General features: G+C 44.4%; 1 protein-coding gene across 2 annotated transcripts in view; it reads right to left on the bottom strand.

Moving 5' to 3' along the window:
• Nucleotides 1–5129: 5129 nt before the first annotated feature.
• The window catches only part of appa (amyloid beta (A4) precursor protein a), a 174119-nt gene continuing 163647 nt past the window's right edge, over nt 5130–15601 (bottom strand). For both annotated transcript variants that reach the window (XM_070893219.1, XM_070893218.1), the window contains 4 exons: nt 13817–13870; nt 13123–13223; nt 10018–10164; nt 5130–5768 (listed from right to left, as the gene is read on the bottom strand). In XM_070893219.1, coding sequence (XP_070749320.1) covers nt 5667–5768; nt 10018–10164; nt 13123–13223; nt 13817–13870 — 404 coding nt within the window. In that variant the 3' untranslated portion in view covers nt 5130–5666. The remainder of the gene's footprint in view (nt 5769–10017; nt 10165–13122; nt 13224–13816; nt 13871–15601) is intronic.

Here is a 15601-nt window from a genome sequence, read left to right as displayed (position 1 = left end):
GGCAAAGTAGTGAAGGAAATCTTGTAGAGTTCCAATATGGCTTCTTAGGATTTGACCCATTATTTGAGCAAAACCACTGTCCCATGGCCCCCTTTGGCTTTCCCAACAGCCATGTCACCAGACCAGAAGGTCCGAGGGTCAGTCCCCAGTCTGCACTGAGTTAGCAGATCTTAGTGCCCGGGGGGATGGGGCAGGGTTTGTAAGGGTGGTTAGCTTCAGTGCTGCTAGGCGTGAAAGAAAAAAAGATTTGCATTTATATAGCACCTTTCACAACTAGCGGATATCTCAAATCGCTTTACAGCCAATGAAGTACTATTGGAGTGTAGTCACTGTTGTGATGTGAGAAATGCAGCAGCCAACTTGCGCACGGCAAACTCCCACAAACAGCAATGTGATAACAAGAACAGATTATCTGATCATTGTTGACTGAGGGATAAATATTGACCAGAATACCCGGGATAACTCCCTTGCTCTTCTTCGAAATAGTACCGTGGGATCTTTTGCGTCTGCCTGAGAGAGCAGACAGGGCCTCGGTTTAATGTCTCATCCGAACCAGAAAGGAAGAAAAAAATCAGCCAAGTTTCGAAAGCTTGGATTGGGCTCATTTGCAATGGTTAAATAGCCTGCTAACACTGTCACAGTCATATTGCGAAGTACCTGGGGCTGCCAGCACTTGTGGAATTGTACCCCATGAGCAGGAGGGGGGGGGGGGGGAAACCAGAGGGGAAGGACGAAAGCACACGGCTGTGTCATAACACAATGTAGGGTTCGCCTCAGTATTTGGCTCCGAACACAACTTGGGGGTTCTCTGGGCTTGCTTTGAAATGGGAACACTGCTCTGAAAGCAGGAATGGGGTACTGAAGTTTCATGTTCAGCCATGAACTCATTGAATGGCGATGCAGGCTCGAATGGCCAAACGGCCTACTCCTGCACCTATTTTCTATGAAACCGCAGGTCATCCAAGGTCACATCGTTCGAAGATCTGTGGACCACTGCTTTTTAACATTTTTCAATTCAGAGCAGAAAGCAGCGATTGCCATGTGGGTGGACTAGGCTCATTCAAGCAACACTGGATGGGCCCTGCAGTTGTAGTCTCTTCGACTAATTTCACGGTACGTTAACCACAATCACAAGACTTAAATTGAGCCACTTCCTTAAATTCTGAACTGGATTTTCCGCTCGTCATTAATGGATGGCTGCATTCTGTGCCAGTTTTTGTTCTGTTGCCGATGCTACACCTTGCCGATGCTGAACTGAATGTTCCTAGCATGGTGTTTTAAGTTTATATTATAACACTGTCCCAGTGTATGTTACTATGTCTAGAAGGCCTGTTGGCAGTTGCCACTTACCTTGACATCAGATTTCATTCCAAATACGAATGTACTGAATTAGCTGATTTTGGCCGGGGGAGAGGGGAACAGGAGATTCTACAACGGGACAGGGCACACTTGAGAAAAGCTTCAGTCCACGTTCCCACCCCGGATCACTCTCTACCGACTCCACAGGCATATGCAACAAATGCAATCCCATACATATTTTCTGATGCGTGAAATGTACTGGTTGCTCCAGCAGTCATCGAGCATTGTGCCCTGACCCACAGGGCTGTCTCATCCCCAAGTGCAGTTGTGCACCTCGTCACCCCGGCAATTTCAGCCTCTCTTGCATTGAAACCTCACCTTTGATTTTATATATGCAATACACAGAAAAACAGAGTTAATGTTTGAGGTTGGTGACCTATCAGTGCCGGTGGTAACGGAACTATACCCCAGCAGAACTGGTGACTTCAGAAAACGTGAGCGTGAATAAAAGGAACGAATACAGATTTAAGAAAAAATTATTCTTGGGATATGGGCGTTGCTGGCAATACTGTCATTTTATTGCCCATCCCTAGTTGCCCTGGACAAGGCTCTTCTTGAATCGCTGCAGTCAGTGTGGTGAAGGTTCTCCTGCAGTGCTGCTAGGTAGGGAAGGAGTTCCAGGATTCTGATCCAGCAACGATGAAGGAATGGCAATATGTGTCTAACTCAGGACGGTGTGTGAGTTGGAGGGGAACTTGGAGGTGATTATGTTCCCATGCACCTGCCGCTCGTGTCCTTCTTAAAAGGAAAGAGAACCCTGTGTGCCTTCAAGAAATGCACGTCGGACTGCTGGGCCGTTCATCTCCTGTAGCTTCTCCGACAACTTACTTTGGTACAAATTTTTTAAAAATCACCAATTTCACACTTTCTGTTAGTAGAAAGTCTTTGCAGCACTTAAAGCACAGGCTGATGTGGGGCAGTAATAGCTCCATGGACCTGTTGGGCCAAATGGTCTGTTTCTGTGCTGTGCTGTACATTCTATGTGACACTAGGAAAAAAAACAGAACCATAACCTGAATTGGTGAGAGATATTAATCCTTCTCTTTCTGATCCTGATCTGCCTCTTGCTTTTCCATTTCAGCCTTCACATTTTTTCCTCTCTCCAGGTTAAGAACTGAGGCTCGATTTTCATAAGTGTTGGAGACATTCTACACTGGTCTCATTGAATGGTAGAACAGACTCTAGGGGTTGAATGGCCGAATCCTGTTCCTATGACGTCCCAAAGCGCTTTACAGCCAATAAAGCACTTTTGAAGTATTGTCACAGTTGTAATGTAGGATACGCAGCAGCCAATTTGCTTACAGCAAGGTCCCACAAACAACGTTATCATGATCAGTTTTTTTTTTAAAAAGGTGATGTTGCACGAGGGATAAATCTTGGCTGGGACACTGGGGAATAACTCCCCTGCTCCTCTTCGAAATAGTGTAAGGGGATCTTTTACATCCACCAGAGAGGGAGCAGACAGGGACTCGGTATAATGTCTCATCCAAAGACAGCACCTACAATAGTGCAGCACTCCCTCAGTACTGCAGTGGAGCGTCAGCCTAGATTATGTGCTCAAGTCTTTGGAGTGAGGGCTTGAATCCACGGCCTTCTGTCTCACAGGCGAGAGAGTGCTACCAACTGACAGAGATAAAAGAAAAATGTTAAAAGCTGGAACAGATTTGACAAAGGTTCTCCCAATATTGCTAGCCTATCCTTTCTTCCTTGGACAGATCGTGTCGTGCACTTCCAGCTTGTGTTATACAATTTGCCATTTACAGCTTTCAATGCTGGTAAATTCAGCATCACCATCTTTCTCACACACTGGATTGAAGCAATACCTTGCGGAAAGAGGTAAACTGTTGCTGCTTTCTAGAGTTACTGCAAGAGTTTTAGTGAAATTATAAACGGCTCAGAGGAAGTTATCTGGGACAGGTAATGCCTGCAGGCAAACAAATTCCTCCCCAAGAGAATCTGGACAGGTCTTTTCCTGGAACGGACAATCATTCACTGTTATGACTGCTTCTACTCGGCAAATGTGCTGTATCTGATCAAAGCCAGCAGCTAAGTGCCTCCAGCCTTTGACTCCATCAAATTCCATGGCTGCTACCTCAGGCAGAGTCAGGAGGGTCCATTACCAAGGCCGCCTTCTTCCATTTCCCGAGTCCGTGTCTTAAAGATCCCGAGTCTTAACTTCTCTAAGTGTCCAAGGTGGGCCTCACCCCTCCATCAGTTTCAACTCACCCAGAATGCTGTACCCTGTGATAACAACCAGATAATCTGTTTTAGGTGTGGGGTAAATATTGGTCAGGGCACTGAAAATTCCCTTGCTCTTCTTAGAAATGGCGCCATGAAAGGGCAGATGGAGCCTCGGTTTCCAGTCTCGTCTGGCAGACAGTGCAGCTCTCCCTCAGTTGTGCACTGGAGTGTCAGACTGGATTATGTGCTCAGGTCTCTGCAGTGGGACTTGAACCCACAGCCTTTTGATTCTTAAGGTGGGAGTGCTACCCACTGAGCCACGGCTGGCAGCGAGTTGACTTCCTAATTGATCTCCTTCCTTAATCCCTTGCATGCACCCCCTGTTCCTCTCCTCTCCACCAGTGACTACTCAGTCAGCCGAGACAGATCTCTCTGCCTTGCACCTACCCTAGAGAAGCCCGTCTCTTTGGTTCTCTCCTGCACCCCCCTCCCCCAATCAACTGCTCAGCATCTACTGTTTTGTCTTCCTTAATGCAAAGTACTTTGCTAGATGAAGAGCACTACAGAAATGCAAGTTTTTGTTGGTGGCAGTACTCGGGTCTGAAAACTGATCAAGAAAATGACACTGGCATCTCAAACTGATTGGCAGAAAATGTACTTCACATGGTAAGTTTAAAACAAACAATGGAATGGGGAACTAGATTATAATGTGTCCTTTCACTTGTGTGCGCCCTGCTTTCAAGTCCAGCTTAAACTGATGGAGTGAGACACTTTCTAGATGCAAGAGTCTGAAGTGAAATAAACTGTCTCAATCGGTTTAATAGAGGGCATGGACCCCACAGCACAAAGCTGTTTCAAACTCAGCATTTATCAGTGATTACAAGGTGACTAGTGCAGGCAAGGGAGAAACGCATGCGACACTGGTGCAGTAATGTGTGCGGAGAGGAAGAGCAGAGGAGCTTTAGCTTGGCACCTAAAGGCTTTACCTAACCCAGGAGTACTGCTGCCAGCCTCGCCATTCCCCACCACGACTATCCCTCACTGTGCACACATTGAAGGCGTTTAAAAAAGAAAACTATTCAAGCTACATTTCATTAAGAATCGTGTTAAATTTATTTATGTAATACATTGTAGAAAGCCATTCTTAAAGCTACATCTGTACAACCCATCTTACCACTGAGAGCACATCTCAGTATATACATCTGTTTCGAGCATGTCCCCATGAAGTCGCTTGCTGTCACAGGGGTACGCAAGCCACAGGGACGCACTAATAGTTACATTCAGAAAAAGAATCATCAAGGATTAACATGAGTAAAAGATCCTAAGTGGACGACGCTGAAAATGGTACACAAAACACAGGCACAAGAAACCAGACATTTCCTTTATTCTGTAGCTCACAGACACTGTACAGCATCGAAGAAGTTTCAGCTTAACAGCAGCTCTCTTGCAAAGAAAAAAAATGTTCCGTTATATTACCTGGAATAATCATCAACACTAACACTACAATTTTACTGCATAGTAAGCCTGCTTTTTCTCATCTCGCTGCCCAATTGCCCACCCCCCCCTCCCGCCCACCCACCCACCCCAAAAAAGAAAATACCAAACCAGCATGGTATCCGCTCACCTGCGAAGCAGTTTAAACCGACCAAGACAGAAGCAGCCACATCATCCCTCCCCTTCCCACCGAATGCAGCACAAATATGTTAAAGCATGTCGCAATTTAAAAAGGACTTCATCATCTGCACAAAGATCACAAGATTACAGTACAACCTGCTAACAAACTACGAGATAAATAGCAACTGGGGTAGGAGACAAATATCATCCGTCATGCACTAAGTACAGAGAAATCCTAACAATTCACAAAAAACATTCATTAATAATCATGTAGTGAAACAGTTAAAATGCTCATCAAGAATACACTTGTGTTTGTTTCTTAATTTTCGCTTCTTCCAGTTCAGGCATCTACTTGTGTTACAGCACAGCTGTTCAAAAAAGGCGAGAATGAGCAGAGTAATGGTACACGGAGTGTCTCGGGCAAACTGAACACCACACGGTAGAAGCTATCATATGCTGTCCAGCTTGGGAGATTAAACTACGGTTTAGAACGGATGTGCAGTGAGCACGCTTTAGTTTTGCATCTGTTCAAAGAACTTGTACGTTGGGTTCTCGTATCCATTTTGCTGCATCTTCGAGAGGTGGCGTTCCTCTGGGGTGACAGCGGCATCGACCTGAAGGAGCGGGGGGAGCGAGAATGATACAATGTTTGCATAATGCGTCACAATGCCCTCGAGGAACTACACTGCAACCCAGTTCTAGTCTGTGTTGTTTGCTTATAGCCTCCTGTTATTTCCTACGCATAGCTAGTAATAACTGTATAAAGAACTACAGCAAAGTCCATTCCCAAGCTCAATGTTGAGCAGATTCTCCCCCCTCCCCATTCCTTCTCCTCCCCCCCCTTTAGTTTTTGTCAACTCACATCTCCTCCTTTCCTGAAAGCTCCATGGCTGCCAATTGCCTTCCAGTATCCTGCCCGAGTGACCATTCCCCCATGACACGTGAGCCTTGAGTGAATGCCGGCAGCCAATTGGACCATGAAGGGCATCACAACCGAGCCAACCCTATGCTGAAGACCATAGGCTTGCCCTTCGAGCAGTGATTACTGGACAATGACCAGCAGCCAGAACGCTGGCGCTTTATTCTTAGCCTCACGAGCCAAGGGAGCTGGTTGCAATTGGATTTCCAGCCGAGATAAGTACATAAGCACCAATCAGGAATCAAACCTCAACCTTATCTGCATGACTTCAATTATACACTGCCTTTCCAAACTGGGTCACCACGCATTTTCAGCAGGTGTCCAAGGTGGATTTTCTCATTTTCAAAGAACACTACTAAAGGCAGTTAGTCTGGTACACAAGATCATAAATACCAATGATAAAAGGCTACTTTAAAAAGAATGAGAGAAGAAAACTTGCATTTATATAGCGCCTTTCAATACGCAAGAACGTCCCAAAGCACTTCACAGCCAATGAAGTACTTTTTGAAGTGTAGGCACTATTGTAATGTAGTAAATGCAGCAGCCAATGTGTGCACAGCAAGCTCCAACAAACAGCAATGTGATAATGACCAGATCATCTGTTTTCAGGTGTTGATTGAGGGATAAATATTGGCCAGGACACCAGCGAGAACTACCCTGCTCTTCAAAATAGTACAGTGGGATCTTTTACTTCCATCTGAGAGGGCAGATGGGGGCCTTGGTATAACATCTCATCTGAAAGACATGACCTCAGACAGTGCCGTATTCCCCCAATATTGCACTGGGAGTGTCGGCCAGGATTATGTGCTCAAGTCTGGAATGTGATGAACCTATGGCCTTCTGACTCAAGAGAGTGCTACCCACTGAGCCACGGCTGACAAAGGAAAGACAAATATAACTTGTAACAAGGAACATCAGTTCACCAATGAATACTTTTGAAATAATAATGGTCTCATTTAAGGAGAGCAATCGCACTTCAAAACCAAATACTTGGCCATTACTGGACTTTCAACCTAAGTTTTGACTGAGTTATATTCAAGATTTCTTAAAGGAAAGGTTTGCCATTCTCCATGGGTTACTCATTGAGAGGATGCCAACATGGTAATCCCTTCCTCAATTGCTTGAGCATGCATCGATGATAAATAGCCTTCATGGGGAAATCTGTGGGCTTGTTAGCAATTTAAAGATATGACATTAAGGCAAGACACAGAGGATTTGAATATGGAAAAGCATTTTAGGGCTCGGCAGATTAAAGAGTTTAAAATTGTACTGTGCTGTATTAGTGGCTTTTTGGGAATTAACTTGAAATAGTAGGACATTTGGAAAAGTATAATTCAATCAAGCAGAGTCAGCATGGTTTTATGAAAGGGAAATCATGTTTAACACACTTGCTGGAGTTCTTTGAGGATGTAACGAGCAAGATGGATAAGGGTGAACCAGTAGATGTGGTGTATTTGGATTTCCAGAAGGCATTCGATAAGGTGCCACATAAAGGGTTAGTGCACAAGTTAAAAGTTCATGGGGTTGGGGGTAATATTTTAGCATAGATTGAGGATTGGCTAACTAACAGAACCGGGATAAATGGGTAATTTTCCGGTTGGTAAACAGTAACTAGTGGGGTGCCGCAGGGATTCGTGCTGGGGCCTCAACTATTTACAATCTATATTAATGACTTGGATGAAGGGACTGAGTGTAATGTAGCCAAGTTTGCTGATGATACAAAGATGGGTGGGAAAGCAAATTGTGAGGAAGGCACACACAATCTGCAAAGGGATATAGACAGGCTAAGTGAGTGGCCAAAAATTTGGAGTATAATGTAAGCAAATGTGAGGTTATCCACTTTGGCAGAAAAAATAGAAAAGCAGACTATAATTTAAATGGAGAAAAATTGCAAAGTGTTGCAGTGCAGAGAGATCTGGGGATCCTTGTGCACGAATCACAAAAAGTTAGTATGCAGGTACAGCAAGTAATCAGGAAGGCAAATGGAATGTTGGCCTTTACTTCAAGGGGGATAGAGTATAAAAGCAGAGAAGTCCTGCTACAACTGTACAGGGTATTGAAACCAAATCTGGAGTACTGCATACAGTTTTGGTCTCCGTATTTAAGAAAGGATATACTTGCATTGGAGGCTGTTCAGCGAAGGTTCACTAGGTTGATAACTTATGAAGATAGGTTGAGTAGGTTGGGCCTATACTCATTGGAGTTCAGAAGATTGAGAGGTGATCTTATCAAAACATTTAAGATAATGAGAGGGCTGGACAAGATGGATGAAGAGGATATTTCCACTCACAGGGGAAACAAAAACTAGGACATAGCCTGAGAATAAGGGGCCACCCATTTAAAACTGAGATGAGGAGGAATTTCTTCTCTCAAAGAGTTGTAAATCTGTGGAATTCACTGCCCCAGAGAGCTGTGGAGGCTGGGCCTTTGAATATATTTAAGGCAGAGATAGACAGATTTTTGAGCGATGAGGGAATAAAGAGTTATGGGGAGCGGGCAGGGAAGTGGAGCCAAGTCCATGACCAGATCAGCCATGATCTTATTAAATGGCAGAGCAGGCTCGAGGGGTCAAATGGCCTACGCCTGCTCCTATTTCTTGTGTAATACAAAAAAAACAATTTAATTTCTATTGAAAGACCCAAAATACAATATAAATGTATTAAAACAATGTAACTGTGGACATCAGCTGCACTGCTCTGCAATCCAGTCTGAAATTTTGCTACAACTGCAGTCATCAAGGACAGTTGTAAAATATTTGAGAAAGCCTAGCACTGCTGTGTAGGAGGACAGAGCACTGAACTTTCTAACTGATCCATCTCATCTGTATTCATTTAATCATGCTTCCTACACTGTCTCCTGAGCCGCCTGTTAATAGTATGAAAATGTATTGCCTGATGCGGCACTTAGCTATACAGCAAGATCCTAGCTCCAATCCCTTTGAGCACAGATGGCTGATCTCAGTTGGGGTAGCAGTAGGGGAGGGGTGCGGGGAAAACAGAAAGCTGACGAGTAAGCCTGGGTTCTTGCATCTCTTTTCCATTAGTGGCCCAGTTGGAAAGGAGGAGGCTCGTGTGGAACCATAGCATAGACCAGTTGAGCCGAATGGCCCGTTTCTGTGCTGTCGACTCGATGGAAGCATGCCTGCGTGGACCAAGGTTTTATTTTAAGCTGCGCAGTGCTCTGGAGCTCCCTGGCTTTAAAATGGGAAAACCGCACATGCGCGGTACTTTTGAAGGGGCACAGCCCGAAAACAATTTAAAGGGAATATTGATATGGACAGGATAGTCTGCAACACCCTCAAGTCAGACAGCTTGCTGACTTACTGTCTAACCTCACACTTGAGATACGGTGTAAAGCACCAGAGGGTTTCTAGCACATATGAAATCACATCACAGCAAGGAATCGGGAGGGAGACTGCAAACTTGGAGAACAAAATGATCTAGAAAGCTATTTTGTTTGGTTACTTGCAGGGACCAGTGTTTCGTGAGCTACCGAGACAAATTCACACAGCCTGGCCCCTGCAGTAAAACAATACCCAGCATTAAGGCTCACACACAAATGGGCAACGCGAGTGGCAGTGTGACATCCTGCAACGCGTACCTACACTTGCCGCACATGGCGCTATTGGCTACCCCTGTATCGTGGTTTTGTATTAAAAGCTCCGGAGGTAGTGACAGTACTGGTTCCTGAGCTGGTCCGACTGATGAGAATTCACTTGCCAGAACAAATCACTTGCACTGCACACATGAATAATGGTCACTTGGACCCAGGCACCAGAAAGAACGATAGTTCAGCAATAAATCAAAATCTTTAGGAAAGAGGAGGGGGCGGTGGAAAAGAGAACATACAATGCAAAAACAAAAGGAGTATTTGTGGCAACAGAATATAAAGTGGGAGCTTCCAGTGGCTGCTTGGGTTTAAGTGGCTGGTAAATAATTACCCACCTCAACAACCCCATGATGGATCGACGTATACTGCTTCTTTTTCAGCATCACCAGGGTGATGACAATCACTGTTGCTATGACGACGCCTCCAACCATGAGACCAATGATAGCTCCTTTATTTGATCCAACATCCTCTGGGAAAAACACCTACCGAAAGAAGATTTGCACATAAAAATAAGCCAAAGCCAGCACTTCCTGCACAACGTTTAGGAGACAGTGAATTACATCACATTTTTGTACCCAGAGAAAACCCAGCATCTCACTTTATAGCAGGGACAGGATTTTATAATCTCAGATGTGTCATTGACGTGCTGAAAACACAGCCATTTATATCATTAGCAAAACAGCTGCTCTTGGCTATATTGCATTAAGGCTCAAACATACAGGATACTTAATCCTTTGAGAACTGTTGTGACATTTCACAAAACCACAAGTGTGCAGTTTGAGTTTATTTGGAAAGTACTGTGGATTTGCAGATCTGAACATTTCTTAACACACTGCCTCGGAATTCAATTACTGTACCTCAGACAGACCGAGGTATATTTTTTTAAAACGGAAAGGATTCTCATTAATAACATTCACCATGCCCTCCCTAAATACACACCCTACTCTGACTGACTGCTAAATAGGTCAATATTCAAAGGCGCAATCTTCAAAAGCAATGTCAATTGACACACATACCCAGTACCCAGAATACAACGATTCGCAATTGTGTCAAAGCAGTTAGCATACATGGCTCGTAAAATAAGAGACATGTAAGATTGCCTATTTGGGATAGGCTGCAGAATTTGACAGCCAGTTTAGTTATTAAAATTAACACCGAGGTGCCCATTTTAGCCATCCGACTGCAGGGTTTCCATCTGGTTCCTGTAAACAGCTAAAAAAAAAAAATCCCTATCTGGAATGGCTACAATTAAGTATTGATGTGGGAAGCAACAGCTTTATTTCTTACATATTAAAAAAAGCTAATTTCTTTTGTGCCTCAGCAGTTTAAAAAAAACAGCATTGACGTAAGTGGGAAAAAAAACATTTCTTTTTATGGGCACTTTTACTGCAGAGAGCTGCAGCATCCGCTTGCATTTATATAGCTTCCTTAATGTAGTAAAATGTCCTAAAGCGCTTTTTAGGAACGATCAAACACAATTTGACACCGAGTCACATAAGGAGATATTAGGACAGACGAACAAAAGCTTGGACAAAGAATTTTAAGGAGCATCTTAGAAACATAGAAATCTACAGTGCAGAAGGAGGCCATTCCGGCCCATCGTGTCCGCACCGGCCGACGAAGAGCCGCAAGGCACTCGGTCAGCAGCCCTGAAGGTTACATATAAACCTATAAACAATGAACAATAACGGAAAGATAAAGAGCACCCGGCCCAACCAGTCCGCCCCACACAACTGCAACACTCCTTATACTAAAAACATCTACACTCCACCCCAACCGGAGCCATGTGATCTCCTGAGAGAGGCAAAAGCCGGATAAAAACCCAGGCCAATTGAGGGGGGGGGGAAAAAAGAAATCTGGGAAAATTCCTCACCAACCCATCCAGGCGATCGAAACTAGTCCAGGAGATCACCCTGGCTGTATTCGATTCACTGCAGTACTTACCATCGTATCTGTGCCAGCCAATAAGAGGTTATCCATTTTATTTCTACTTATCAGCTCTAGGTCCATAACCCTGTAGGTTATGGCATTTCATGTGTATATATGTGCGTGTATATAGAATCATAGAAATTTACATCACGGAAGGAGGCTATTTCAGTCCATCGTGTCCATGCTGGCCAACAAAGAGCTATCCAGCCTAATACCACTTTCCAGCTCTTGGTCCGTAGTCCTGTAGATTACAGCATTTCAAGTGCACATTCAAGTATTTTTAAAATGTGATGAAGGTTTCTGCCTCTACCACCCTTTTCAGGCAGTGAGTTTCAGAACCACACCACCCTCTGGGTGAAGCCATTTCCCATATATATATATATATATAAAAAATATATATATAAATAAAACACACACACACACATTCCAGAAGGAGTCACTCCATTAATTTCTCCCTTTTCCTAGCCAAGGGCAGCTGAAGCCAATGATAGCACTGCTGCCAACGCAGAGTTAAGCTAGCTCAGTGCAGACAGAAAATGGCTGCTTTACACGTGGTGATGATTTTACCCATTAAGCCAAGCGTGTCCAAGTTTTTACAAAAGCTTTGTGGGTCGCTTAAGTGCATTCTATGGGGCCTTGACAGCCACATTTGAATATGGGAGTAACACTGGCAAGGACGCATTTATTGCCCATTGCGAGTTGCCCCAAGAAGCTGGTGGCAGCATTCGCCTGCTACATGAACCATTGCAATCCTCAGTGCAGGTGCTCCCAGAATGGCGAGAGGTGGGGAATTCTAGGATACTGGCCCAGTGACAATGAAGGAATGCCGATATACATCTGAGTCAAGCTGGAGTGAAACTTGGAGGTTGCTGCTCTTATCTTTCTCGGTGGTGGAGGTTGCAGGGGCGGAAGTGATGTCGAAGTAATGTTGTTGAGTTGCTGCAGTGTGTCCTTCAGATGGCACCTAAAGAAGTCACAGTGCGCTGGTGCCGAGCCCAGTGGCAGTCACCAATCTCACAAACTGCTCTGTCCTGGATGGTGTTGAGATTCTTGAATGTTGTTGCAGCTGCACCCATCCAGGAAAGTGGTAAATATTTGATCATACTTCTGACTTGAAGGTTACCTGGTAATTCCACTAATCTGCATACATCATAAGCTAACTGACCTGTTAGTAAGGCAAGATCACCAAAAACCAAAATCTCCAGGCCAAAACATTCACCAGGAGAAATCAAGGTTGAAGAAATACAAGTGTAAATAGAAGCAAGTTGCCCGAGCTTCATAGTCTAGGTCCCAGTGGCTAGTTCCAAGCCACAGTAGGAAGACCTGGGAACAGGATGTGCATGGTTCGAAAAGAAGGGGATTATGTTTGATTAATCTACTGTCTTGCAGTGGCAAGACTATTTCAAGATTAGGATAGTCCCATCGCGAATTGATGAAGCAATTAAAGTTTCCAAATTATTGGGAACATCTTTCAAATATGTAATCACTGTCCACACTACCAATTCACTCACCAGTTTCTGATGATGCACCTCATACCCAGAGTCCTGTCGGAATTCGGTTTCCATCTTTACTTCAGCTATTTCCTCTCGCTTAATGCCAGTGAGTCCAGAGCCTGTGAATATACAAAACCATTAAGGACTTATTTTTTAATAAATGTGGTAACAGCAGTGTGCAACTGACCCTCAGACTAGAATGTCCTAGGTTCAACACCCCAGTCTGTGCCAATGTCCCCAGAGGGGTGGGGGAAAAGGGAAGAGAAGGAGAAGGAGCCAGTGGGAGTGGGTGGGGGAGGAAGGAGGAAGGGGAGCGGCCAGAGAGGAGGAAAGAGGGAATGTCCTTGGGAGGGGAGGGGGGAGAAGAGGGAATGGCCAGAGGGAGGGGCTCAGAAGGGTGGGGAGGGGGGAGAGAGCCAGAGGGGTAGGGCAGGGTGAGGGCAGAGGAAGGAGGTGGGAAGTGCGAGAATAGGATGGATAAAAGAAACTACCCATTTTCTCAGCAAAACATTCCTTAATATGACCCCCCTTTCACAGTGTAAATATTGTGTCCAAGGGTTCAACGTATTCCTGCCAAGTTCACTCACTGGGTGTGTGTGTGCAATCAAAAGGAGATTATGCAATTTAGAAGAGTAAAAATAAAAAAATAAAATAAAAACTGAATACATGCCACATAAAATTAGCATTCGGCAAAAACCAAGCAAACAGATACCTGGTCGAGTGGTCAGTCCTCTGTCTGCTGCTGGCCGCGCATCAACTGGTTCAACTGGGCATGTGCATCGAGGAGTAGAAACAAAAGAGCAAGTAAAAAATCAGCAACTGGCGAGGAGAACAAATTAGCAGCAACGAAAGGGAGCGCGAGCAGCGTGTACAGGCCCCTCCATCAACCACAGAATAAACTCCGGCAATCCAAACAAGTTCCATCATTTCTCCACGTGGCCAGGAAACTGGAACCATTAACCGCTTCAGCGCCTTCATCCAGCTGATAAACCGCCCCCCTCCCCCCACATCCGCCATTTCACAATCTAATGGCCAGTACAACAAAAAAAACACACTTTCGTGAGACCACAAGCATGCAGCCATGTTAAGAGCAAAATAAAAGAGGCAGTCACTCATTTATTTCTTTGTTTTAAACACTGGTTGCAGGTTGCAATTATAACATTCCAAAAGCGAACATGCCCTGCGCAATAGGATTTTTAGATTGGAGCATAAAAGCGAGAGTTGAAAAGGTCAAGCGCGGAAAAAGCCCATTGGTAGCTTACAAATTACTGCTGTTACGGGGAGGGTGGTGGAGTAAGATTTCACAGGAGCTTTCAAAAGGAAATTGGACATTTATCTGAAGAGGACAAATTTGCAGGCTTTTGGAGGAAAAAGCTAAATTGGACTACTCTTTAAAAGAGCTGGCACAGGCACAACAGGCCAAATGGTCTCCCTCCTGTTCTGTGAATGCACTTTATAGGAGCTAGAAATAGAAGGGTGGTGGGGGGTAAACAGGACAAAAAGAGAAAAGAAATGGAACAGAAAGCAGGGTACAGAAATCCAGGTTGAATTTGGCAGCATGACTCGGTACTTTGCCTGCTTTAAAAGAAAAACTTGCATTTATCCAACGCCTTTCACAACCACTGGATGTCTCAAAGTGCTTTACAGCCAGTAAGGTACTTTTGGAGTGCAGTCACTGTTGTAATGTAATTTGGGACCTACAAGCAATGCTGAATAAAAACCTTGCCCACCTTATGTTTTAAAAAAAAAAAGAAATAAGCTTTTCAGTGTCAATCTTTGCAATCTCTGCTGCAAAATTCTGCCCTTGGTGAACCTTCACAATAACTGCAAAGGGCAGAGGTAACCAGCTAATCTCTAAATTTATGGTTATGTGAGGAAGAGACAGGACACAGGGTACCTGTGAGCATGTGCAAGCCACCCAGAGTCTGTCATTTGTACATTAACAAACATACATTCTTCACTCTCTATTACATCTGAGCGTTTTGAACAGCTCAGATCTGACGAGCATTTGTGAGGTCGTATTTCCGGAAAATACTGCAGTTCAACTTGCTTTCACAACGCGGAACAAAAAAAAGTTACCTTAAACAGAGCCAGCTGAATTTTTTTTTTTTAAAAACTCCCTTCTGGTTTAATTTGAGTTGAGAAAAAAAAGTGAAGTGTCTATCCAGCCAAAAGTATCAGCATTTGGTAGGCCTCCCAAGTGATTGTGTGAAGCCGTGCCAGCACCCTGCAATCACTTTCCATTAACACGGCCAGCTGCCAATCCTGACACAGTGCGGTACTACATTGCTGCTGAGCAATCTGTTCAAGTGGGAGTGCAAAGCTGCCTCATCAGGAAGAGTGCAATCACTCCGATGAGGGCCATAATGATGGGAGGGCACTGCAGTCTGGATCTACATATGGGCAACATGAAAAAACAAGTTTCTTGACATGAGTTTTAAAATAAAAAGTTTAAAATTCTGAGTTTGTGGTTGGATGTGAGCTTATCAAGAGGCGT

The sequence above is a fragment of the Pristiophorus japonicus genome, chromosome 11 (genome assembly GCF_044704955.1).
Source record: "Pristiophorus japonicus isolate sPriJap1 chromosome 11, sPriJap1.hap1, whole genome shotgun sequence".
Classification (NCBI taxonomy): domain Eukaryota; kingdom Metazoa; phylum Chordata; class Chondrichthyes; family Pristiophoridae; genus Pristiophorus; species Pristiophorus japonicus.
The sequence above is the reverse complement of the archived record's forward strand: the minus strand, read 5'-3'. Positions and strand labels throughout refer to the sequence as shown.